General features: G+C 44.7%; 2 protein-coding genes across 5 annotated transcripts in view; one reads left to right on the top strand and one right to left on the bottom strand.

Annotated features, from left to right (window-relative positions):
- CFAP74 (cilia and flagella associated protein 74) overlaps nt 1–26,607 on the top strand; it is an 85,818-nt gene that overhangs the window by 6,453 nt on the left and 52,758 nt on the right. For 2 of the 4 annotated variants that reach the window (XM_087879302.1, XM_087879300.1), the window contains 2 exons: nt 2,286–2,426; nt 23,198–23,317. The gene's annotated coding sequence lies outside the window, so the exon portion shown is untranslated. Of the gene's footprint in view, nt 1–2,285; nt 2,427–12,318; nt 12,503–23,197; nt 23,318–26,607 lie in introns of those variants that run through there. The other 2 variants (XM_060694185.2, XM_087879301.1) reach the window with 2 other exon arrangements.
- GABRD (gamma-aminobutyric acid type A receptor subunit delta) lies at nt 621–13,077 on the bottom strand. The gene is made up of 9 exons (XM_034434841.2): nt 12,449–13,077; nt 7,328–7,440; nt 6,921–6,988; nt 5,767–5,987; nt 5,422–5,504; nt 4,933–5,070; nt 3,610–3,765; nt 2,234–2,445; nt 621–2,034 (listed from the first exon to the last, which is right to left on the bottom strand). The coding sequence occupies exons 1-9, from the start codon at nt 12,514–12,516 to the stop codon at nt 1,741–1,743; spliced, it is 1,353 nt and encodes a 450-aa protein (XP_034290732.1). The 5' UTR covers nt 12,517–13,077; the 3' UTR covers nt 621–1,740.

A 26,607-nucleotide genomic window follows, 5' to 3' on the forward strand; every position in this document is an offset into this window, starting at 1 on the left:
TAATTCAACTCTGCCACCGTCCCCTTCATGGCAAACATCAGTCCAGAGGTGGGCTGCTGGGGTTTCACAGGGGTTCAGGAGAATCTCTAGCTAAGATTCTGTGCGGTTCGGAGAAAACCCCCAAATCCTACTCCTGGCTGGCCCACCCCGCCCGTCCCCTCCCGGGAGTCCCCACACGGCCCTTTGTGGATGCAGATAAGTGCAGGGCGCGTGCTAAGTCTCAGGGAGAGCAAAAAACAGGCCTACCGGAAGTTCGGGAAGCCCGGAAATGGGCCATTTCTGGCCTCCAGAAGGCCTCTGGAGCCTGGGGAGGCTGTTTTCGCACTCCCAGAGGTTTGAGAAAAGCCTCCGGAGCCCGGGGAGGGCAAACCCCGGCAGAGAACCCCTTGCTAAAATTTTTGAAGCCCATTCCTCTGTGTGTGTGTGTGTGTGTGTGTGTGTGTGTGTGTGTGTATAATACTTATATACATACATACAGTGTTTGTGTATGTGTATATGGTATTACATAACCTGTCGTGTACATTTCTGTGTCAACTGCATCTCTTTGCTATTAAAGGGAAATGCGTGCAAATTGTTGCAAATTAACAACTATCATAATAATAAGCTTACGGGACTCCCAATTGCAAAACAAATGTTTTTGAAACAACTTTTGTATTTCTGCCTATCAGGTAAAAGCATTCAGGCTGGAAAACTCAGACATCCTTACATATCTCTAGGGGGAAAAAAAGGTTACTTGGATTATTAATAAGATTCAAATGACTTGTTAACATGGCTTATTTAAAAATGAGCGACACAAGATTTTACATTTTTAAAAGAATTGTTAGGGTTTTGATTCTTGCAATGAACTACATTTCAGCAAAAAAAAATTTTTTTGCCGCAGGCCCCGTTTCATATTCTCAGCTAGGTTTGTTCTAAATCCTTTGTGCAAAAAACAAAAGCAAAAGATACATTAAAAATTACAAAGCCCCAAATCGGAACGTTATCTTCACTGTTGAAATCGAAAAGCAGCATAGAATAAATAATTAAAAGGTGTGGGAATCATTTCGAAATTACCAAATATAAACGATCGTGCCATTACTGCTACGGCGACTTCGCAGCCAAGGAGCGTGGCCATGCGGCGGATTAAAAAAATAAAAGAGAAATTCTGCAAAATCTCCACCAGCCCATCTTTGACTAGTAGTTGAACCTGTGAATTGTCAAAAGCTTTAAAATCAAGACACTCCAAACACGTCTGTTCCACTTGCAAAAAATTTGCTCATTTTGTTTCATCCCGCGCGTGATGATGTCCCCGCCTGAATTATTGCCCAGATACTAAACCTCTGAAGAAATTGTGTCCTACTTTCACAACAAATTATTTCAGATAATATTCCTGATATAACGGATGCTCCAAAGTCTTAATTCAGAAATTGGCACAGTTAACAGAGAAGCAAAAGATTTAAGTGCTGGTCGAATCTTGCCCTGCTGGGGAAAACACTTGTCATTTGGGTTCGCCAAGAAAGGAAAACAAAATTGAATGAGAGTGAGCCATTCTTCCTTTTGCCTTCGTTGTCAACGCAACTTGTTCCTCCCCTTGGGGGACGGAAGAGGCTACCAAACAAGCATTTGTGCCTGCAAAAGGACAGTTTGGTTTTGGAACAGCCGTGCTTGAAAAAGCGCTTCCCAAGTTTGGCTCCACTCGTGGGACGTTCTCTCGGTTGTCCTCAAGCGCCTTCACGGAGGAACGACTGCTCTTCGGGATCCTCACATGGTGTAGGCCACCCAATAGATGACGTTGACCGCAGCAAAGGCAGCTGGGAAAACTGCCCTGGCGTAGATATCGATGGTGTCGGCGTCGATGGGCTTGAAAAGAGATTTGAGACCCTTTTTGGGCTTTGGTGCACCTCCTTTCTTGGTGTCCCCCGTTTCTACTTCAGCGGAGCCGTACGAGCCAGAGAGATTTCGGGGCCTTCGGCGGTGCCTGCTGGACATGGCCAGCTCCTGGTTGACTCCAGCAATCGAAAGGGAGAACATAACAATGGCGTTTTTCACATTGACCTGAAAGGGGAAAGAGGGCAGGTAAAATTGGGAAGATGGGACAACCAGAGATTTGCCAAGGTTGGACTCTCCTGTATTAGTTCATGGCTAACTAAATAGTATTGTTTATGGCTAACTAAATATAATACGTGAATGACATCAAAAGCTAGCCAAGCCATCCAAGCTAAGAAATGGATCTCAGCCAGAAGCGTCTACTAACCTCTTCTGCCCGCCTGTTGGACTTCAGTTTGTCTTTTTGCTTTTTCATATAGTCCGCATTGAAATGGGCAAAGGCGTATTCCACCAGTGCAGCGAAGACAAAGACATAACAGATCCAGAAGTAGACATCCAACGCTTTTATGGCCGAAGCTCTAGGGAGGGAAGAACGAGCGCTCACCATCAGGGTGGTCATGGTAAGCACTGTGGTTATGCCTGTAAGAAAGAAAGAAAGAAAAAAGAGCAGAGATCTGCAACCTTAAATACTCAAAGAGCCATTTAGACCCGTTTCCCACAGAAAAGAAAACACCGGGAGCCACAAAACCTGGGTGGGCGTGGCCAACTTGATGTCACTCACTTCTACCAGTCACATGACACACACACACACACACACCCCAGCCAGCTAGTTCTGACTAACACTAGTCCAAGGAGACAGAAAATTACTTGCTTTATTTATTTATTATTTATTAATTTATTTATTAATTTTATTTCTATACCGCCCTTCTCCCGAAGGACTCAGGGCGGTATACAGCCTAATTAAAAACACAACGACAGACAATATTTAAAAATAATTAAAATTATTAAATAATAGGCCCAATTTATAAAACCCCGAATTTAAAATCCAAATTAAAACCAATTAAAATCTTTATATTGATAGCCCAGCCTGGTGGAACAACATGGTTTTGAGGGCACAGCGAAATACACGGAGATCAGAGATTTTGCGAATTTCTGGGGGGCGTTCATTCCAAAGGGCAAGGTTTTTCAACCTTGGAATCTCAGGAGCTTAAGGTAACACACACATCATAATCCTACTGCTCCTCACAACAAACCTGTGAGGCAGTTGGGCTCAGGGTTTTAATTAAATCCTTCACAATCCTTATCCAGCATTCTATTCAATGCACCACCCCAGCTCCAAAGGGTTTTGTAAAAATCAGGTTGAGTCAGTGGTGGAATTCAAATTTTTTTACTACCGGTTCTGTGGGCATGGCTTGTGGGCGTGGTGTGGCTTGGTGGGCGTGGCAGGGGAAGGATATTGCAAAATCTCCATTCCCACCCCACTCCAGGGGAAGGATACTGCAAAATCCCCATTCTCTCCCCACTCCTGGGGGAAGGATACTGCAAATCTTCATTCCCACTCCACTCCTGGGGGAAGGATACTGCAAAATCCCCATTCCCACCCCACTCCAGGGGAAGGATACTGCAAAATCTCCATTCCCACCCCACTCCAGGGGAAGGACACTGCAAAATCTCCATTTACGCCACTCTGGGACCAGCCAGAGGTGGTATTTGCCGGTTCTCCGAACTACTCAAAATTTCCACTACCGGTTCGCCAGAATCTGTCAGAACCTGTTGGATTTCACCAGTGAAGTCCTCTTTTACCTAGGGAGACCCGTGCAGGTACAGCTGACTGGCTGATCCAGAAAGAGACCCAGGACATGGCCACCAAGAGGATGGAAGGCATGTAGGACTGGATGATGTAGACGCCTCGGTTCCTCCGCAGATGGAAATGGAGACTCAGGCGGGGGAACTGGCCAGCTGCAAAACGGAGATATTTTTTAAAAAATGTCTTTTTTGGTTGTCCTTTTATCCTGCCCTCAGAATGGCTTCCATCATTCCCTTGAACATTGGGCGCTATCTAACAAAATGAAATTCAACGGTGAAAAAAAGTAAGATTCTACATTAAGGCCAGAAAAACCAAAATGCACAGGTACAATATAGGTGGTACCTTGCTCAATAGCAGTAACTGTGAGAGGGATCTTGGAGTCCTAGTGGACAACCATTTAAATATCAGCCGGCTGTGTGCAGCAGCTGCCAAAAAAGTCCACACAGTTCTAGGCTGCATCAACAGAGGGATCGAATCAAGATCACGTGAAGTGTTGATACCACTTTATAAGGCCTTGGTAAGGCCATGCTTGGAATTCTGCATCCAGTTTTGGTCGCCACGATGTAAAAAAGATGTTGGGACTCTAGAAAGAGTGCAGAGAAGAGCCACAAAGATGATTATAGGGGACTGGAAGTTAAAACATAAGAAGAACGGTTGCAGGAACTGGGTATGTCAAGTTTTATGAAAAGAAGGACCAGGGGAGACATGATAGCAGCGTTCCAATATCTCAGGGGCTGCCCCAAAGAAGAGGGAGTCAAGCTGTTCTCCAAAGCTCCTGAAGGTAGAACAAGAAGCAACGGGTGGAAACTCATCAAGGAGAGAAGCAACTTAGAACTAAGGAGAAATTTCCTGACAATCAGAGCAATTAACCCGTGGAACAACTTGCCTCCAGAAGTTGTGAATGCTCCAACACTGGAAGTTTTTAAAGAAGGGTTCACCAACACTTGTACCAATGAACTGTGGATTACAAACCACAGTAGGGAAAAAAAAATTAGGCCACCTCAAGCCGTCTCATAGTTAGATTTCTGCTTACCAGTGTGAAACTCCAGTTTTGCACTTTGTGAACAGTTGCTCGTAGCCGTATGTATGTTGTGTGAATTTAGCCATATAAAGAGCAAATCATGATTAAAACTTATTTATCATCATGAATGAGCCCTGTATTTAAAAGCCTGAGATTCATCTTTTAAAAATGCCATTTTACCCATCTTGGTGAATTGGGCCCTTACAGCTTGTTCAACCCAGCTAATTTCCTGCCTCCTTAGAAAATATGGTGCTCAATAACCATCCAGCCATTAAGTAACTATAATAACTTTACTTACCCGATTTGAAGTTCATAAGTTCAGTAGTGAATCGATAACTGATAATGGTGAACTGAGCAAGCTGCAGCTTATCCAAGCCATGAATTTCCTCTTGGTTCTCAGACCAGTGGTAGACAATGTCCTCAGAGGAGTAGCCATCTATTTATTTAAAAAAAAAAATCCTGAATAAATACAGGTGCATAAAGAGGAAGGTGAAAATAGGGCTTCACAATAATAGGTTAAACCTGCTTTGCACGTGAAGATAAAGTTTCATTCAAGCCAAACCCAACTTCTGGTGACAGCATAAACATGTCTGTTGGGTTTTTTTGACCACTGTCCAAAAATTATTTACTCTTAACCGACAATCCATTTTTATTTCATCATAGACCAGCTTATTCTTCCCCACTTCACTGTTTCTTCCACTTCCCAGACTCAAAATCATGGCAAAAGCACACAAAGTCATATCCCTTCTTTCCCCCCAGTTTGTGTGATTTGTATATTTAAACTCACAGCTCTCCAATTCCAGCATGCATTCCTGCTCATCCATTGGATACTTGGTGAGATCCATGTCACAAGCCACCGTAGAGGTAATCCTGCACCAAGCAAAGAAAGAGCAAAACACACAACTCTTTATATTCAAAGCATCTTTCTGCTTACCCTGCACACTTAGGAGGCCAGTGTTTCCCAACCTTGGTCCTTTCTAGGTATGTGGACTTCAAATCCCAGAATTCCACACAATGAGAATTATAGGAGCTGAATTCCCAACATCACGATATTCCCGAAATTGGGGGAATGCTTCCTGCCATTTCACTACCCGATAAATACAGCTCTGGCCACAAAAATTGTCATTTTTACCTGATGCTGTAAAGAATGACTCCATCGGGCTGCAGCCTGATCAGCTTATTCTCCACTGTTACGTCATGAAACCAGGCTGACTTCGCGTTGACTATAAATGTATCCGGAAGCCAGAGTTTGTCCACAAAACGGCTATCCAAGCCCAGCGTTTCGTTGGTCCGGTTGTACGACAGCCGGTGGTCCCGCCAACTTTGATGCAGAAAGACCGTCATTGTATATTCCTAAAGACGAGAATTAACAGAGCAGATTTTTTTTTAAAAAAAAATCCCTTTAAAAAAATGGCTGTGACAACTTCCCTGGGCCAAACAAGGAACATTTTCCATTTTTCTTTGTCATATTCCTAACATCTTATTCTTAAATTAGAAGGGCAGCTTATTTGTCACCACTAAAGATTCATGAATTACAGAATGACAGAGTTAGAAGGGTCCTTGGAGGTCTTTCCTCCAAAGGTGGTCCCTATTTTTTCTATTTGCATTTTTTAACGTGCTTTCGAACTGCTAGTGGGGTGTGGTCCAGTGACTCAGCTAATCTCTGGCACGCCTTCCCCTCTGCTGCGCACGCTTCTCCCTGTGCTGCTGCCGAGGATCCAGCCAGCACTTATCTCCTTCATCGCTGTCCACCTGTGGCTGCGGGGACGTGCTTGGCTCTGGGCCTATCTCTTGGCCTTCAGTGTCCTCCGGAGGCATTGCCAGAGAGGAGGGTCCTGGAGAGGGAGGCCTTGCCAACTCCTCTCCCTCACTCTCAGAGTCTGCATCTGTCGATAGTCCAGGCTCAGGCAACAGAGCCACAACAACTCCGTTATGTGGCACTAGGGATTCGAACCACTGAACTGCCGACCTTTCAATCGACAAGCTCAGTGTCTTAGCCACCGCGTCCCACAATAAGTCTTACGTCACACAATAAGTCTTAAGGAACCTCTAAAACCAGTCAAAATCAGTGGAAATATTCTTACTAGAGTGTGGGTTGCTTAGGCTGTTACAGTACTGAGATGGGAGCTATAGTTTTCTTACAAATAAAGCAAAACAAAAAGTAAAATAACAGGTTGATTACTCTTGCTGGCATTTCTAGGGTAGTCTAAAAACAATTGCCATTTTCACCATCAGTCGAACGAACGTGGTGTCACCGTGTCTTGCTTAGCTCTGGTGCTCACTTACCATGTTGGCCTCAGAGATGTGGTCGATGCTAGCCACTTCGATAGCCAAAGCCACGTTAACAGGAGGCCCTCGATAGAAAAAGACGAAGAGAGAGATTAAAACAGGCACTGGAATTCGTGTTCATCCTAGGCCAGCCTATTTCTGTGTCCTATGTAAATTAGAGTAATGCATGAATGAGAAAAAGTTATGCCAAGGCCCTAAACCAGATTAGCCCCGTAGCTCATCTCTGTGGGCATTATTTTAATGTGTTTTTAATTTTTAATTTATTTATTTATTCCATTTGCACCACAGTACAATTTTTACAACTCCTTCCTGACAATCGTGGATGATAGGAAGGGATTAAAAAAATGTAACTCTATGTTGATCTATAATATATAAATAGTGCATCCTGTGCTAATTAACCTTACCTCCAATTCCTGGCCTAAAATTCCGGGCGTATCCTTTAATCAAGTCATCCAAATTAGGCAGCCAAGATATTTCTATGTTTGACCCGATGTAATCTCCAATATCATTCAGGGCTCTCCATTGAAAGAACGAAAGAGAAAAAAGGGAAAGAAAATCAAACGCTTTATTTAGTGTTAACAGCTTTCAAAAACAGCACTTTTCCGTTATAAAGATTCAAATTCGGCTGGATATTTAAAAATTGCTGTTCACGGACTTTAGCCGGCATTGCACCTGATGGGGAAGACCAGGGGAAGTTGAGAAAAGATTAAATTGATGAACAAGATGCTCAAAAAGCAAGGCAAGATCATAAGGTCTTTGCCCAAAGAGACATTTATAGAAGAGAAGAGAAGAGAAGAGAAGAGAAGAGAAGAGAAGAGAAGAGAAGAGAAGAGATGAATAGAACAGAGAAAAGAAAAGTGAATAGAACAGAACAGAATAGAATAGAACAGAATAGAATAGAATAGAATTCTTTATTGGCCAAGTGTGACTGGACACACAAGGAATTTGTCGTGAGTGTATACGCTTTCAGTGTCCATAAGGAGAATAAAATACATTCATCAAGAATAAAGAGATACAACACTTAGTGATAGTCACAGATTACTAATAAGATGTCAAATCGTACTAGGAAAGAAATAAAAACCATATAAATTGAAAGATACAAGCAACATGGTTATAGTAATAAGTGGAAAGAGATAGATACTAGTAAGGAAGGGAAGAATAATAGTAATACAGTCTTAGTTATTTGATAGCATTGTCAAATAATTTACTAAGACTGTATTAATATTATTCTTTTATATTCTTTTATGTTATTAGATATCAACCTTTGACAAAGGTCCTGGATTAGATTTATGGCTAAGGGATTCTGGATTTTGTCAAAGATTATTCTGGGAACAGTTTAAAGCAGGACCAATCCACTTTTGTGAGCTGGGAGAATGTTTTGAGATTTTGAGTGCCTGTCGTAGGAATCTATTGCTGTAAGCCCCATTAAATTGTAGTTTTAACCTAATGAAAAGGGACTGATTAGTAAAGAAATACAAAGTGAGCAGTCCTGTTTCCTGATAGTACATCATTCTAATGAAGTACAGATTTTATCCTCACGCAGCCTAACATCCAGTGGTGGAATTCAATTTTTTTTTACTACCAGTTCGGTGGGCTTGGTGGGCGTGGCATGGCTTGGTGGGCGTGGCAGGGGGAGGATACTGCAAAATCCCCATTCCTTCTCCACTCCTGGGGGAAGGATATTGCAAAATCTCCATTCCCTCCCCAGTCTGGGACCAGCCAGAGGTGGTATTTGCCGGTTCTCCGAACTACTCAAAATTTCTGCTACCGGTTCTCCAGAACCTATCAGAACTTGCTGGATTTCACCCCTGCTAACATCCCCCTTTGCCCTCGTATTCAAGTAGGACTGTTCCATTTTTTTTCCATCTTTTTATTCCTAGTCGCTCTTCCCTTCTCCAACCTCCACCCCTTTTCTGGGCTTCCAGAAAAAGGAACTGGAGCCTCCTTGGGGCGGAGATCATTCTGGGACTTTTGGTATAAAATAACAAAAAATATTACCATGCTAAATGGGGTGGAGGGGAGTGGGAGAGAGCAGAGAAAACAAGATCTGCAGCCCACCTCTTTTCGCCAAGCACATACCGCAAGCATAAATTGAAACTGTATCTGAGGAACAATGACTCATCCCTACCCAATTACTGTACCAGGGTTTAATAAGTCACTGCATGAAAAGCTGCCAGAAACCAAGGAGTCATGGGGCGGGGACGGGGGGGGGCTAGGAAGAGGAAAAGAGAGAGGCAGAGAAGCTGCCAGCACCCCCAAATTTTTTCCCCCTCCCCCTGTCTTGTATTTTTCCTCCTTTTAAAAGTCTGGGGGAATCTCCCATTTCTTCAAGTGCAAACCTGGCCTCATTTTAGTATTTAGTATTTTAGCGCTACGGTGGCGCAGTGGTGAGAGTGCGGTACTGCAGGCTACTTCTGCTGACTGCCGGCTGACTGCAATTTGGCCGTTCGAATCACACCAGGCTCAAGGTTGACTCAGCCTTCTATCCTTCCGGGGTGCGTAAAGTGAGGATCCAGATGGCTGGGGGCAAGAGGCTGACTCTGTAAATCGCTTAGAGAGGGCTGTAGAGCACTATAAAGTGGTATATAAGTCTAAGGGTTATTGCTATTGCTATCCAGTGTTGATCTTCCCATTCAATTCAAGCAATGCAATCAGTTGATAGGTAGAACTAAATTCTGGCCCACAATATAACTAGTCCTCAACTTACAACCACAATTTAGCCCAACATTTCTGTTGTTAAGCAAGACTTTCGCTCCATTTTACGACCTGGGGTAGAGCTGGGGAAACTATTGCGAGGAAACGCATTCCCCTTCCCCAATATACACGTTTAGTTTACTTTACTTTACTTTAGTTTAGCTTAGTTTAGTTTATTGTCATTGCACCTCCTACAACAAGATTAAATGCCATCTTCAGTGTACATTATAACTATAAAAATAAAAATACAAGCACACATCCTTCAAATTCTATACAATTGAATTGAAAACCCCTGATATTGCATTAATATTGCACTACACAGTAGAATTCAGTATAGTTACTGCCCTGGGATAGAAGCTGTTTTTCAGCCTATTTGTCCTTCTTTTGATTGTCCTGTACCGTCTGCCTGATGGTAATAGTTCAAAAAAAAAAAAAAAAGGGTACCCAGGATGAGATGGATCTTTAAGAATGTTTTGAACTTTCTTAAGGCAGTGGGAGCTATCAAGCTCTTCCAAGGAGGGGAGAGGGCAACCCATGATCCTCTGGGCAATGACGTTGACCCTCTGGAGCGCTGTCCTATCTGCCACTGTGCAATTGGCAAACCAGACACAGATGCCGTAAGTTAAGATACTCTCTATGGTGCAGCGATAGACGGTCACCAGCAGTTTTCCATTCAGTTGTTGTTTCCTGAGAAGTCTCGGGTAGTATAACCTCTTTTGAACCAAGACAAATTCCTTGTGTGTCCAATCACGCTTGGCCAATAAAGAATTCTATTCTATTCTATTCTATTCTATTCTATTCTATTCTATTCTATTCTATTCTATTCTATTCTATTATTCCAAAGATTATGCAAAGAGAGAAAAAAGCTTGACTAAAATTGAAACCATGCGTTCCAGTGCCAAGAACCGAACTTATGCCAGTAGACACCTAACCAAATATCCCCTTCCCCAAGGGAAAAAAACAACAACAACCCAACCCTGTTTAATTCGAAGGAAGTGACTTTTCTGACTGTCCCATTTGATGCTCCAAAACAGACGCACGGAGGAAGGAAGTGCGTAGTCGCCTCATTTGAAACCATTCCTTAAGGATGCTCCGCTCGCTACGGAGGGGGTCCCTCTGGGCTAGCAAATAGGACACGGTATATTTTGGTCCTTCTTCGGCAAGAAACTCTCTTCCCCTTTGGCCTTTGTCAGCATAACCCACATTCTTTAGATCAGGCGGAGCGAAAAATCCATGGCATTTTCGCTGTCAGCGGAGGCGGTGATGACCGCCAATTTAGATGGCTTTAAACAGGGGGGGCCTAGACCAAACCCTGAGCAATCAAACTCTCACAGCGCTGATGGTTTCAATCACAGAGACACCCACCCACCCACCCTGCCTTGGCTACCCACAGCTGTTGGGGAGCCTGGTTGGCAACTGGATGGGCCCTTGGCCTGATCCGGCTCAGATTCGGGGTGACCTTAATTGATCACCTTTCCAAGTGGAGCTGTTAGCTTGGGGCAAAGGTCTCATCGTCGGTTCAAATCTGACTTTAAAGTCATTTTAAAATGCCAGCGTCAATAAAACCAACTTTTCCTCTCTTTTTTTTTTCCAGGCCAAAAGGGGGACAATTCTGTGTGTGTTCCGAGCGACACATAGACTTACCGATGTTTGTATGTATGTCAAAAATTACAAATGCCAGAAAAAAGAAAAAAAAAAAAACCACACCCCAGAGTAGTTGTGATTATAAGAGCCTTGGTGGAGCAGTGGACTAAGTGCTGTTAAAGCTGCCTGCAATTACTGCGAGTTCAAATCTCACCAGGCTCAAGGTTGACTCAGCCTTCCATCCTTCCGAGGTAGGTAAAATGAGGACCCGGATTGTGGGGGCAATAAGCTGACTTTGTATAAAAAAAAAAGAACACCGCTTGGGAGTGGGGGGCGAAAGCCCTACTAAGCAGGTATATACAAAAGTAGGAAGGCTATTGCTTAACGCATTGTAAGCCGCCCTGAGTCTCCGGAGAAGGGCGGCGTATAAATCGAACTAATAAATAAATAAGTGGGGAGTTCAACAAAACTCTTTCTAAAGTGGGGGGGGAACCTCTAGTTTGACTGCCCTTTGTGCAGTTTCAGGGGCAACCTCTCAGAAGGAAATTTGGGGGGGCCCAGGGCTTAGACTGATTCGAATTCGAATCCTGTACTCCTAGTAAGCCTTGGGTACTCTCTCTTGTGCCAAAAGTAAAATAATTAAAAAAAAACAAAAAACAGGGATGTCAGCGCAGATGCGTGGCTGATGTTTTTTTCGGAGTGCGGGGATGAACCCCGTCTCCCAGAAATAAGATCTCCCTCCTTTCATCGCTAAGCATCTGGCTCCTTTCCAACAAAGGAACGCCCCGCAGCGAAAGTGGAATAAACAGACCCGGGTTAAACGTTTCCCACGCGTGCCGCGGCTTCTGGATTGCGCCAGGAGCGCCGGATCCAGCTTCCTCTCCAAGCCCCGTTGGATTCGAGGCTATAAGGCAGCAGCGACGGGCCGGGGTATAACCAGCGGCCCAAGACTTTCCCACGCATCCCCATCCCCAAATGTAATTTTCCCCCGAAAGCGCAGGGTGGCGCGTAAAAGGGACGCCTTCCTTTTCTCGCCCCGTCCCTCGAGAGAGAGTGGCCGGCTCCAACCCACGGTGGGGTTGGAAGCGGCCCCGGCTCCCCTCTTCCTACCCCCGGTAGACTCCAACGGGGCGCACACGCAGGACGGCCCGGCCAAGCAGGCGCGCGGAAAAAAAAAAGTGCCCAAGCGCAGCTAGCCTGCCTTAAACCCGGGGAGGCTCCGCTCCGTTCCTCTCGCTCGCTCTTACCTGGTCCAGGTGTGCTGTTGGGCGCAGAGCAGCAGCAAGGAGGGGAAAAGCCAGGTGAGCGATTCCATCTCTGGCCGAGAGACATTGACCGAAGAGGGGGGGCGAGAAACAGATGTAAAAGGGGGGGGAGAGAGACAGGCAAGGGAGTTTTCTCCAAAGTCGCTTGCAGGGGCGCGTAGAAGTTGGCACAACGCGGCGCGAAGGTCGGTCGGTCGGTCCTGCTCCGCACAGTGGAAAGAAAGAGGAGGAGGTGTGGGGGGGGTGGACACACAACAGTGTGTGTTTGTGTGTGTGTATGGGGGGGGAAAGAGAAGTTGGGGGCTCCGTTGCCTCTCCAAGCGACGTGGCTGCGCAGCAACCAGAGGGCGCGCGCGTTGGGCAAAAAACGAAGCGGAGCGGAGTAGGGAAGGCAAAATTCGAGGGCCACTCTTCTCCTCCTTCTTCTCTTCACCTCGCTCTCCCTCCTTTCCTTCGCTGGTCAGTCCATTCGGGAAAATGAGACGACGACTGCCACTTTAAATACAATTTTTTAAAAAAAAGAAGAAGAAGAAGACGCCGAGCACAGAGCTTGCTGGCCGAAAATAAACCCCTTTGGAAATTACAGATTTTGAGTGTTACCAAAGCAGCTCAACAGCTGGAGGAGGAGGAGGAGAAGGAGGAGGAAGCACGTTGACACGTGTTTCCCCACCCCCACCCCAAGAGCCTGGATTTCGAAAGGGAGAGGGAGAGAGATGGAGGGAAGGAGAGAGAGGAGGAGAGAAGAAAAAAGGGAGAGTGGTGGAAAGGCTGCAAAGGATGGCAGGCAGGCAAAGTGCAAAAGAAGTGTGTGTTTGGGGAGGGAGATCAGGGGCGAATCACAAAGAAAAGGGGGAAGGAGAAGGGTTGAACAGGATTTCTGGAATACAGAGGGAAGGTTTTTCAAGAGCAAAAGACAATTAAAGGGCTGAGAAAGCCCAAGTTGAGATTATCCTTCCCTAGAAGATGGCAAACTGTCAGGTTTAAGGGAATCTTAGGTTAAATGCGATGCTTCTCTTCCTTCTTCTCTCTCTCTCTTTTTTTTTAAATTTGATTTATATGCCGCCCTTCTCCGGAGACTCAGGGCGGCTTACAATGCGTTAAGCAATAGCCTTCATACTTTTTGTATATTTATACAAAGTCAGCTTATTGCCCCCACAAACTGGGTCCTCAATTTACATACCTAAGAAAGGATGGAAGGCTGAGTCAACCTTGAGCCTGGGGAGATTCGAACTTGCAGTAATTGCAGGCAGCTGAATGTTAATAACAGGCTATTAGTCTGCTGCACCACCAGGCTCTCTCTCCTCCCCATCCCCATTTCCTATCATCTCCCCCCAATTGGGGCTGGAGGAGGGGATCAGGAATATAACTCAGAAGGCTCAACCTCCATCGAAAATGAGAACGGCCTTTTCTGCCAAATCTCTTTATCAAGTTAAGATAACTTGATATCTTTGGGTGGCTGTGGTCCAGCAAAGTGCTGAGCCGTGCGCTTAATAGAGCCGTGGATTGGTTCGGTCCAATTTTCCAAGGACGTCCTGAACAAGGTGTCCCACAACGCCCAGGGCTAAATGGTGATTGTTTGGCTTGTAGCTTTGAGGCGAGGCAGGTGGGTTGTCAGTCTGAGCGCTAAGGAAAAAGGGGACGGGGACCGAGAGGTTTCTGCCCAAGTCTTGAACTCCATGACCTTTGCAAACGATTTACCCCAAAGATACGTTTTCTTTGTTTTTAATAATGCTGGAGAGATTCGATGGGACAATCACTTCCATCCCAAACTACTTCTTCAATAGGGCTGCTGTTCATTGGCATCCTTCAGTCTCAAGAGACTATGGTATCGTGCTCTGGAAAGAGGTCCTAAAACAGCATCTGGTGTGACTAAAAAAGCCAATTCGAGAGTGGCAATCCCTTCCACACTGAGGGCAAATACATTCTGTCCTTTGCCCAATCTGCAGATTTTGCTGGTTCCGGGACTGCCTCTTTGCCTTAGCCTGCCAAACAAGTGTCTCTTCGAATTGGAGGAGGCCATGCTGCGTCTTTAGCCTCCAAGCTGAACGATCGGAGGTCAAGGTTTCCCAGTTGTTAATGTCCATTCCCAGGACCTTTAGGCGGGGGATGGAGAAGCAGCCAGGACAGAGACAGAGAGATACAGAGAGAGAGGAAGAGAGGGAGGAGGGAGAGAGAGATGTCAAAAGGATTTTGTGGTTCCCGGTGTTTTTTAACAACTGGTTCTCCATCCTAATGCGTGGCTAGGGGGGGCGTGGCTAGGGGGTAGGCATGGCTGGGGGGGGTCATGTGACTGATAGAAGTGAGTGACATCGAGTTGGCCAGGCCCACCCAGCTTTTGTAGCTCCCGGTGTTTTCTTTTCTGTGGGAAACGGGTCTAAAGGGCTCTTTTGAGTATTTAAGATTGCAGACCCCTGGCTTAGCATGTTGTGTGAATTACAAGAGATATCCCACCCTCCACGTTGTTTGAACTCACCCACATGTCGCCCCCCCAACGAGAGAATCTCAGCCACTTCAAAGAAAGTTTCCATCTCGAAATTTAGGTTTAAATAGTTCAACATCCTGAGCTGTGATTAGCGTGTGGTTCAGTGGGCCGCAGAAATCCGGGGGAAAAAAATGGTTGGATTAAGCCATCCTGGTTAATGGTGTCATCCAAACACAGCTTTAGGGCAAATAAAACCAAAAACTGAGCAATTATGTTTTGTTTTAAGAAGGGCGCATTTTGAATGTTATCCTGGTTTGTTTGTTTTGTTTTGTTTTTAAATCCAGCTGTAATGGGAGGAACTGTTGCCTCAACGGGAGGATTTGATGTGTTGAGTGTTGGGAAAGTTGGAGCAGATGTGAGCTCACTAGATAAAAAGAAATGAATAAGGGGGATGAATTTCATTTGGCAGACGCTGGAAAGAACTCATGGCCCCCCGGGGGCTCCTTTGTTTCAGCCAAGTAAACCGGAGTCACACCTCATAAGTCATTTTTGGGCCCTGGAGTCAAATCTATTTCAGTTCATTGTCTTCTAAATCTTTTAGGAAGCCATCGGCGGAGTTTCCCTTCTCCCTTTTCAGCCAGATGGCTGGTTGCCTTCAGGACCAACAGTTGCAGGATAAACCTGTCCTTTCTTTCTTTCTTTTTTTTTTCCCTTACAAATTTTTTATTTGATTTGAACATCATCTTCCATTAAACAGTGTGTCATCTGGGTACAAATATTTTGTGCAAATATTTTATACAATCACAATTACAATTTACAGTCCTATTTATTATTTTATCTATTCTTAACTTAATACTAATATTAATATATATCATACCTAATACTCCAGCGGTCCTCTTCTTAACTTATTTAACTTTATTAAAACTTTTTCTCTATTTCGCTGCTCTGCTTTTTTTCCACTTGTCATATTTATTCTCTAACCATTGATAAAATAATTCCCATATGTTACAGTAATCAAATTGTTCCTTCTCTTTAATTTCAAGTGTTAACCCATTCATATCTGCACATTCTAATATTTTCCTAATCACATTCTCATCCGTAGGGATCTCTTCATTTTTCCAATTTTGTGCAAATACAATCCTAGCTGCAGTTATGACGTGAATTATCAAATATACATTTTCTTTACTGTTAAGTTTCTGGTAAAATCCCCAACAAAAATAATTCAGGTTTCAAATCAATATGCTGTTGTATCATCTCCTCCAACCATGTACATATTTTTATCCAATATTTTTTTGGCTTTTGCGCATGTCCACCACGTATGATAATACAACCCCGGTGTCTGGTAGCATTTCCAACATTTCGTTGATTTATCTTTAAACTATCTTTGCCAACCTTGCCGGTTGGAAAATGCCATCTGTAAAACATCTTATACAAATTCTCTTTATATGCAGTTGACATTGTTAACTTATAGTTTCTATCCGATAATTGCTGCCATTTTTCTAATTCTATCATATAACCGAAATTTTTGGCCTATGCTATCATTGTTACCTTCACCTGTCCTTTCTGAATGCATTTTTGTTGTTGTTGTTAGTTGGGAAGTCGTGTCCGACCCATCGCGACCCCATGGACAATGTTCCTCCAGGACTTCCTGTCCTCTACCATCCTCTGGAGTCCATTTAAGCTCATGCCGACTGCTTCAGTGACTCCATCCAGCCACCTCCTTCTCTGCCGTCCCCTTCTTCTTTTGCCCTCCATCGTTCCCCAGCATTAGGCTCTTCTCCAGGGAGTCCTTCCTTCTCATTAGGTGGCCAAAGGATTTGAGTTTCCTCTTCAGGATCTGGCCTTCTAAAGAGCAGTCAGGGTTGATCTCCTCTAGGACTGACCGGTTGGATGGCCTTGCAGTCCAAAGGACTCGCAGGAGTCTTCTCCAGCACCAGAGTTCAAAGGCCTCCATTCTTTGGCCCTCGGCCTTCCTTATGGTCCAACTTTCACAGCCTTATTGAGTTTCAATAAGCAAATGCTTGGAAATTTCATTTCTTCCCTTATCAGCCAACTTCCCTTTCAAAGTAGTTTGCGGGACCCATTGAAAACGCCTTCCTTGTAGTCAGCCTTCCTGACTAAACATTTTTAAAGTGCCCTTTAATTAAACGCATCCATAAATGGGAAGCAGAATTCTGCAAAGCCCAGCATCTTTGCCTTAACCTCCTCTCCATTTCCAAAAACACCCCCTTGGCCAGCCCCATTAATCTTTCGAGGACATTAAAAACAGGGCCTTAGTTTGAAAGCATGACCTCCCCCCCCTCCGTGTCCCTTCCCCGCAAAAGACTGAGCTGGCAGAGTGGAGGTCATCTTGGAGGGCTTGGTGTCACAGCTTTAGAGAGAGAGAAAAAAATGACAGCAAGGCAGAGACGTAGGCTATGATGAATGCCAGGTTCTCTTCTATAAGTGCCCTTTGGAGAGCTCAGACAATGATTCTTCCCAGAGACACACATGAGTCAGCTGGATCCAAAACGCCCAAGGGCATTTACTTGTCATGGAGGTAGAACTGAAGAGCCAACTTCCAGGGTGGTTAAGGCAATGGATGGGGAATAAATGATGGGGAAGATGGGAAATAAATGATTTTTAAATAAATAAATAAAGATGGGAAATAAATGATGGGGAAAACAGGAAGAAGATGATCCAATAGATGGGGAAGAAATGGAGGGAGTGACAGATTTTATTTTCCTGGGCTCCAAGATCACCGCAGATGGGGACTGCAGCCAAGAAATGAAAAGACGCTCCTGGGGAGGAAAGCTATGGCAAATCTAGATATATTACTAAAAAGCAGAGACATCACCCTGCCAACAAAAGAGCGTATAGTCAAGGCGATGGTTTTCCCAGTTGCAATGGATGGCTGTGAAAGTTGGACCATAAGGAAGGCTGAGGGCCAAAGGATGGAGGCCTTTGAACTCTGGTGCTGGAGAAGACTCCTGCGAGTCCCTTGGACTGCAAGGCCATCAAACCGGTCAGTTCTAGAGGAGATCAACCCTGGCTGCTCTTTAGAAGGCCAGATCCTGAAGATGGAACTCAAATCCTTTGGCCACCTGATGAGAAGGAAGGAGAAGAGACGAATGCTGGGAACGATGGAGGGCAAAAGAAGAAGGGGACGGCAGAGAACGAGGTGGCTGGATGGAGTCACTGAAGCAGTCGGCGTGAGCTTAAATGGACTCCAGAGGATGGTAGAGGACAGGAAGTCCTGGAGGAACGTTGTCCATGGGGTCGCGATGGGTCGGACACAACTTCGCAACTAACAACTACAACAAAGGCAATGGAATAGCTTGCCTCCCAGAATGGCGAGTGCTTCGTCGCTGGAGGTTTTCAAAAACAGACTGGACAATGGCTTGACTGGGATGGTATAAGGCTCTTTTATTTGAGCAGGAGGTCGGATTGTGATTCTATGTTCACAAACCCGGCTGAAAGCAGCTTTTGCAAACGGTGCGTGGTGAGCTCTCCAGGGTCCTGAAATGGCCCCAACCTAAACCTCTTGGGACTTTGTCTGTTCTGTGGCTGGCCTTGCATAAGGCGTTTACCCTGGCTATTGAATGGGCCCATTTTCTGGGTTCAAAGGACACATGGACCTCCAGACTAAGCAAATGGGCTGGCTTCAGGCAAAATATTAAGAAGCCTCCTCCTCCTCCTCCTCCTCCTCTCTCCCCAAAGTCATCACATTTAGCGTAATGTACCAATGCAACCAAATTGTACGAGTGCAGCATTAGCTTTTTTTGATGTCTTCAGGATGACCAGGAGAAGGATAGGAACGACCATAGCTGGGAAGTTACATGGATACATGCCAGGCGTTTTACTGGGAACAAGGCAGAGGTGATTGGCCACTCTCTTCATTTAGGATGTTTTTTTTTCCAAATTTGCAGTCCAGGAAGTTACAACATCCGGGCAGTTGAGTGGAGCCGTGCGCTGCCTCCGCTACCGGTTCTCCGAACCACGCACCGCCGCCCCTACCGATTTGGCCGAACCGGTCTGAACCAGTAGCATTTCACCCCTGATACAGGGCTCTGGAATGTCCCGAAACACCAAGGACCACCCGATATCCCTAAATAACCTCCATATGTGCTAAGAACATCTTGATACCTTATCTAATGTTTGCCAGACTTTCTGGGTGATTCCTGTACCTCTTGTATGCCAGCTCAGCTGGGTGGAGTGTAAGAAAAGTATAAATATATGAATCTCCGTGTGTTCGGGGCTTCCACTCTTTTAGTGGGCCCCGTCTTTATTCAGCTGAATAAATGTGTAATCTAAAAGGCAGCCATACCTCAAATCCGGCACAACATATCCCTCACAGAGTTGCTGTGCGGATGCAAAAAGACCCTAAAAGTGACTTTTTTTTCCTCAAAGAGCACCGAAGGACAAGCATGCTTCCATTAAAAGGAATAAAAAGCAGAGCACAGTTTTCCAAGTTTGTGATAGTACTGTATATAGCTGTATATATAGCACCACTGTTTACAGATATATGTTCTCTCCTCCTTTCAGCGTTTCCAAGGTGACAACTACTCAAATAAGCTAAAAATTTCTATCCCTGGCAGAAAGGAGGGGGTGTAATAAAGATCCAACCAGTATTTTATTTTTTTTTGTCTGTGTTCCTCTAGGGTGAGTTCTCGTCAACGGGAGGTTGACCTCTTTTGCTCTTAACCAGAATAGGCCAGCGATCATGACATTCCTCGTGAAAACTTGAGACCTGAAATGAAAAAGAGAGGAGCAGAGCAGGTCCTTCAAATGAAACAACAATAAAGCTTGATTAACACTTTTTCAGGCAATTCTACTTAAAGCGATCTACAAGTTCCCACTCACAGATCCCAGATTTAAAATATATTGGGAAGGGAGGAAAAGACGTCATTTGTCGTAGGCCCACCGTTGTATCAATTTTTCCTCCTTTCTCTCCTCCAGGAGGTGATTTATTTTGGCCTTGTGCAGATTAAGCCCACTTTGTTGACTCATGGTTATCATCTTCTTTTTTTTAATGACCCCCATAAATCCCTCGCGGGGTGGAGTCTGGGCAACTGAATGGAGCTGAGTGTTTACTGGCCGGATGCCTTTCCTGTCACCGATGCAGAGTTATATTCAGCAGAATACAGTATATTCTCATCGTGCCCAAAGAGAGAAATATCTGCCTCTATCTAGGATCGAATTCACAGCCTCCTGATTGTGAGGCGAGAGCTCCACCTCTAGGCCACCGCACCGCTCTGAGTCATGGTTATCATATAAACCAGAATTGGCTGAGCCTACCTAGATTAAGTCTAAAGCAAACAAAGCACATTCTGGTTTAGCACCCTAATCAATTGTTATTAATGCAAGAAATCAGATTTCGTACCATTGGACATTGTCCGTTTTAAACCATGGTTTATGGCTTTGTGTCTTATGCAATTCCAGCCAGCGGTGCTTTACTTGATCGTTTACCCCAGGGGTCAGCAACTTGCGGCTCCGGAGCTGCATGCGGCTCGTTGGGCCCTCTGCTGTGGCTCCCTGTCAGCTGATGTGGCTGTCCCCACCCCTCGCCCTCCCCTCCCAGTCACTCCTCGCCTGGTCTGAAAAGGTAAGGGTGACTGTGGGGGATGGAGAAGCAGCCAGGACAGAGACAGAGAGATACAGAGAGAGGAGGGGAGAGAGAGACATAGAGAGATACAGAGAGAGAGGGAGGGGGGAGGAAGAGATATATCAAAAGGATTTTGTGGTTCCCAGTGTTTTTTAACAACTGGTTCTCTGCCCTAATGACCGGCTGGGTAGGCGTGGCTAGGGGGGGTGTCATGTGACTGGTAGAAGTGAGTGACATCAAGTTGGCCACACCCACCCAGGTTTTGTGACTCCCGGTGTTTTCTTTTCTGTGGGAAACGGGTCCAAATGGCTCTTTGAGTATTTAAGGTTGCAGACTCCTGGTTTACCCAAACTATGGTTTAGCAGGATCTGCAGACACAATCTAAGAAAAACAGCTCACTTTAGATCTCGGGATTAACTCTCTCCTAGCACTGCTTAGAAGCTTGTAACGGGAATTCTTGCTCTTTTTCCTCCGGCTAAGCCTTTACGTAACATTTCTTTTATGCAATGCTTACCTCCTCCACAGAACAGAAACCCATCCTTACAACGTTCCAATTATTTCAATTATTCCCACCCCACACACGCACCTCCCAGGAATCCTTTCAATAGCTGCTTTGCTCTCAGCACACCTGGGAAAACTGCGATACTTCTAACCAGAGATCTGTCGGCTTTTGTAAGGTTTCCCCATCTTTGAAGGTCGCCGGCCTGTTTTTCCCCACCTTTTTCTTGCTTTTCCAAAGTCTGTTTTCTCTCCCAAGCTCCCTCTCTCTTTTCCACAGCTGGTTGCAATATGCGCGAGGGGCAGGTTGCGCGAGGGGCATGCGTGAAATCCAGCAGGTTCTGACAGGTTCTGGAGAACCGGTAGCGGAAATTTTGAGCAGTTCGGAGAACCGGCAAATACCACCTCTGGCTGGCCCCAGAGTGGGGTGAGAATGGAGATTTTGCAATATCGTTCCCCCAGGAGTGGGGTGGGAATGGAGATTTTGCAGTATCCTGCAAAAACAGGAAGTAACGATGACCAGGCGGGTGGGCGGAGCCTCGAACTGCCATCGCTACCGGTTCTCCAAACCACCGGCCGTCATTGCTACCAGTTCGGTCGAACCGGGCCGAACCAGGAGCATTTCACCCCGGACGCAGCACAAGAAAAGTAAAATAAAATTGAATATCAGCTCAGTTGCGGAATTAGCTCCAGGAGCATTCGCAAGGACAAGCCTTGCCTTTTGACAATCTTAGTATGCCTAGGAAAATGTTTTAGCATCGCACATTGCGAAACATCTTTTATTTGAGCCAAACAAACCGAGTGTGAAACGCAGCAGGGGCAGGCGAGTGGGCTTTCAGCCTGGAGCTAATGTGTTCAGAATTATATCGCTTACTCTAAAAATGTTTACAGATATGTTTTAAAACGTTCCCTGCCTTATATCGGTATGGCAATCACCACAAGAAAGGTAATTTGCTATTAATGTTGCACACACCCAAGAGTGGGTGTCGGTGATGTAGCTAGAGCAGGGGTCTGCAACCTTAAATACTCAAAGAGCCATTTAGACCCATTTCCCACACAAAAGAAAACACCGGGAGCCACAAAACCTGGGTGGGCGTGGCCAACTCGATGTCACTCACTTCTACCAGTCACATGATCCCCTAGTCACGCCTACCCAGCCGGTCATTAGAGCAGAGAACCAGTTGTTAGAAAACACCGGGAACCACAAAATCCTTTTGACATCTCTCTCTCCCCCCTCCCTCTCTCCCCTCTCTCTGTATCTCTCTATGTCTCTCTCTCCCCCTCTCTCTTTATCTCTCTGTCTCTCTCTCCTTCTCTCCCCCCTCTCTCCCTCTCTCTCTGTATCTCTCTCTCCCTCTCTCTCTGTATCTCTCTCTCCACCTCTCTCTGTATCTCTCTGTCTCTCTCCCTCTCTCTCTGTATCTCTCTCTCCCTCTCTCTCTGTATCTCTCTCTCCACCTCTCTCTGTATCTCTCTGTCTCTCTCCCCCCTCTCTCCCTCTCTCTCTGTATCTCTCGATGTCTCTCTCTCCCCTTCTCTCTATATCTCTGTCTCTCTCCCCCTCTCTCCCTCTCTCTCTGTATCTCTCTCTGTATCTCTCTATGTCTCTCTCTCCCCCTCTCTCTATATCTCTCTGTCTCTCTCTCCCTCTCTCCCCCCTCTCTCCCTCTCTCTCTGTATCTCTCTGTCTCTGCCCTAGCCGCTTCTCCATCCCCCACCGTTGCCCTTACCTTCTCAGGCCAGGCGAGGAGTGACTGGGAGGGGAGGGCGAGGGGTGGGGCCCACCAGTGGTGGGATCAGGTGACAGGAAGCCACAGCAAATGGCCCAAAGAGCCTCATGCGGCTCCGGAGCTGCAGGTTGCTGACCCCTGAGCTAGAGTTACATTTCTAGACCCTTATCTCGATGGTGGGCTGCAACCCGTTTCACAACGGTGAACGTGCGCTTTGCGCGCGCACGAGCCTAACGCTCTTGCGCCCAGCAATTTGAAGCTCAGCTGCTTACCTTCTAAGGCAGCCCCGCTAAGTAGAGCAGCGGATGCGTGGAAAACAGCTGTGCGCGCGAATCAGCTGAGCCAGAAAGAAGGGAAATGTAGGACAGGATAGAGCAGGGGCGGGAGGGCGGGGCCAACTGATCATCGGAACTACCCGTTCACCCGAACCGGTCCAAGCCGGCAGCGGCCGACTACTGCCTTATCTCACACTAAAATGTGAATCTCTTGATCCGTAGGACAACTGAACAGAGAGCTAGGTGAATAGAAAAAGCATCGCACCAAGTAATTAGAACATGAACATTCTCCTGGAGCCCATGAAAGGACCGGAAAATTAGGTTTCCCTTGCTGATTTTCAGGTATGTGCAGGTGCGTTGACCATGTGGGAAGAATTAAAGCAATCGCGTTACTCTTGGTTTTTGGCACAACGCTTGAAGAAGGGCGGAGCGTTCTTTTTAACCCCAAGTTTACTCATCCTCTTTCACAAGGAATGTCAGCGGAGATTCTCCACTGTCGTTCAGGTCATAGTTGTCCCAAACTATGTAGTCCCAACTGAGCCTTTCGCTTCTCATCCAACTTCTGGAAGTTCTTCAATTCCACATCCATCATTCAATTCCTCCCCGTGCCCCGCCCCCGCGCATGCACACGCCACCCCCTCGCGCGACTCCCGCTTTTGGCACACGACAGGAAAAAGGTTACTGGTGGATCTGGTTTTTTGCCCTCCCCAGGCTCCAGAGGCTTTTTTGGAGCCTGGGGAGGGTGAAAACAGCCTTCCCCATCGCCTGGAGGCCCTCCGGAGGCCGGAAACAGCCCGTTTCCCAACTTCCGGTGGACCCGGAAGGCCCGAAAACCAGCTGGCTGGTGCACACATACATGCTGGAGCTGAGCTAGGCCAACGCTCTTTAGAACGCTCTGCCCACAGATACGGCGGTGCGTGCCACCTGTGGCACGCATGTCACAGGTTCGCCATCACGGCTATATACGAAGGGAATAAAATAGCTCGCTAAATTCAGTCGAACGGCAGGGGAAAAATGTTTCTGCCCCATGCTTGTGTGGGCGGAGGTGTAGGGAGTGTGAAATCCAACTTCAAAGCAGCACAAAAGAGCTGTCATTCAAATGAAACACAAGAATTAATTTTTTAGAGGAGCCGCCAGCTCTAAAAATAAAAATAAAAAAAAGGGGGGGGGAGTTTTAGAGGCAGCCAAAAGGAACAGCTCAGAGAATTAGAGCAACTGGAGTCCTCTAAATAAGAATTTATCTGAATGTTTTGAACTGGGCATTTATTTTTTTTTTTTAAGTAATTGGCAGCCGGTTCCTTGCCAGCCGGTTGGCAGACTAATTAAAAATGTCTTCGTACTGTTGAGAAAATTACTAGTGACCAGTTATTTGCTTATCCCCGCCGTACCGTACAGATTTCGTTCTCCTCAAAATATTCCGGCTTGGGCACAATTCAAATCACGTTGCTGCCAATCAAAAAAGAGCCTTAGAATTAGGAAAACGAAAGACTTTGCGCTAACGCTCAAGAGCAAATGAAAAAAAAAAAAAACGGGACCTTTCATTTGCTTTGGACTACCACTCCCATACTCCTCGGTCACTGGTCACTCTGGCTGCTGCCGATGGGAGCAGAGGTCCAAAACGTCCATGCAGCACAGGTAGTCCTCGACTTAGGACCACCATTGAGCCCCAGATTTCTGTTGCTAAGCGAGACGTTTGTGGAGCGAGCGTCGCCCCGTTTTGCGACCGTTGCTAAGCAGATCACTGCCGTTATTAAGTCAGTAACTGCTATTTTTAAATTTGTCTTATAAATTGGGGTGTTTTAAATTTGTTTTGGGCCAAAGTATTTAATGTATTTTAAATGGTTTTTTTAACGTTTGTATTATGTGTATTTTATCTTTTGGCTGTTCACCGCCCTGAGTCCTTCGGGAGTAGGGCGGTATATAAAATTTAATAATAATAATAATAATAATAATAATAATAATAATAATAATAATAATAATAATAATAAACCACCTTACTCAGAACAGCTTACATCCTCCGACGATACCTTAACAGTTCCTAGGTCCTTGGTTAGGACTCCAGCTGCTGAGCTATTAACCAGCCTCAAAGGCTGTGAATCTCACTAAAGATTAACTAATAATAATTATTATTATTATTATTATTAATAATAATAATTATAATAATAATAATTATTATTATTATTATAATACATCCTCTGACGATACCTTAACAGTTCCTAGGTCCTTGGTTAGGACTCCAGCTGCTGAGCTATTAACCAGCCTCAAAGGCTGTGAATCTCACTAAAGATTAACTAATAATAATAATAATAATAATAATAATAATAATAATAATAATTATAATACATCCTCCGACGATACCTTAACAGTTCCTAGGTCCTTGGTTAGAACTCGAGTTGCTGAGCTATTAACCAATCTCAAAGGCTGTGAATCTCACTAAAGATTAAATAATAATAATAATAATAATAATAATAATAATAATAGCTTACATCCTCCGACGATACCTTAACAGTTCCTAGGTCCTTGGTTAGGACTCCAGCTGCTGAGCTATTAACCAGCCTCAAAGGCTGTGAATCTCACTAAAGATTAACTAATTATTATTATTATTATTATTATTATTATTAATAATAATAATAATAATAACAACAACAATAATAATAATAATTATTATTATTATTATAATACATCCTCCGACGATACCTTAACAGTTCCTAGGTCCTTGGTTAGGACTCCAGCTGCTGAGCTATTAACCAGCCTCAAAGGCTGTGAATCTCACTAAAGATTAACTAATTATTATTATTATTATTATTATTATTAATAATAATAATAATAACAACAATAATAATAATAATAATAATAATTATTATTATTATAATACATCCTCCGATGATACCTTAACAGTTCCTAGGTCCTTGGTTAGGACTCCAGCTGCTGAGCTATTAACCAGCCTCAAAGGCTGTGAATCTCACTAAAGATTAACTAATTATTATTATTATTATTATTATTATTATTAATAATAATAATAATAATAACAACAACAATAATAATAATAATAATAATTATTATTATTATAATACATCCTCCGACGATACCTTAACAGTTCCTAGGTCCTTGGTTAGGACTCCAGCTGCTGAGCTATTAACCAGCCTCAAAGGCTGTGAATCTCACTAAAGATTAACTAATAATAATAATAATAATAATAATTAATAATAATAATAATTATTATTATTATTATTATTATTATTATTATACATCCTCTGACGATACCTTAACAGTTCCTAGGTCCTTGGTTAGGACTCCAGCTGCTGAGCTATTAACCAGCCTCAAAGACTGTGAATCTCACTAAAGATTAACTAATAATAATAATAATTATTATTATTATTAATAATAATAATTATTATTATTATACATCCTCTGACGATACCTTAACAGTTCCTAGGTCCTTGGTTAGGACTCGAGCTGCTAAGCTATTAACAGCCTCAAAGGCTGTGAATCTCACTAAAGATTAACTAATAATAATAATAACAACAACAACAACACGGTTGTTTTCCACAATTTTGGCCACTGCTGTATATTCTCTCTTCTATCCTGCAATTGCAATGCTGCTTTTCTTTGGGAAAACCAGCCAACAACCC

This window comes from Pantherophis guttatus, chromosome 15 (assembly GCF_059756535.1).
Source record: "Pantherophis guttatus breed Tessera chromosome 15, ASM5975653v1, whole genome shotgun sequence".
Lineage (NCBI taxonomy): Eukaryota > Metazoa > Chordata > Lepidosauria > Squamata > Colubridae > Pantherophis > Pantherophis guttatus.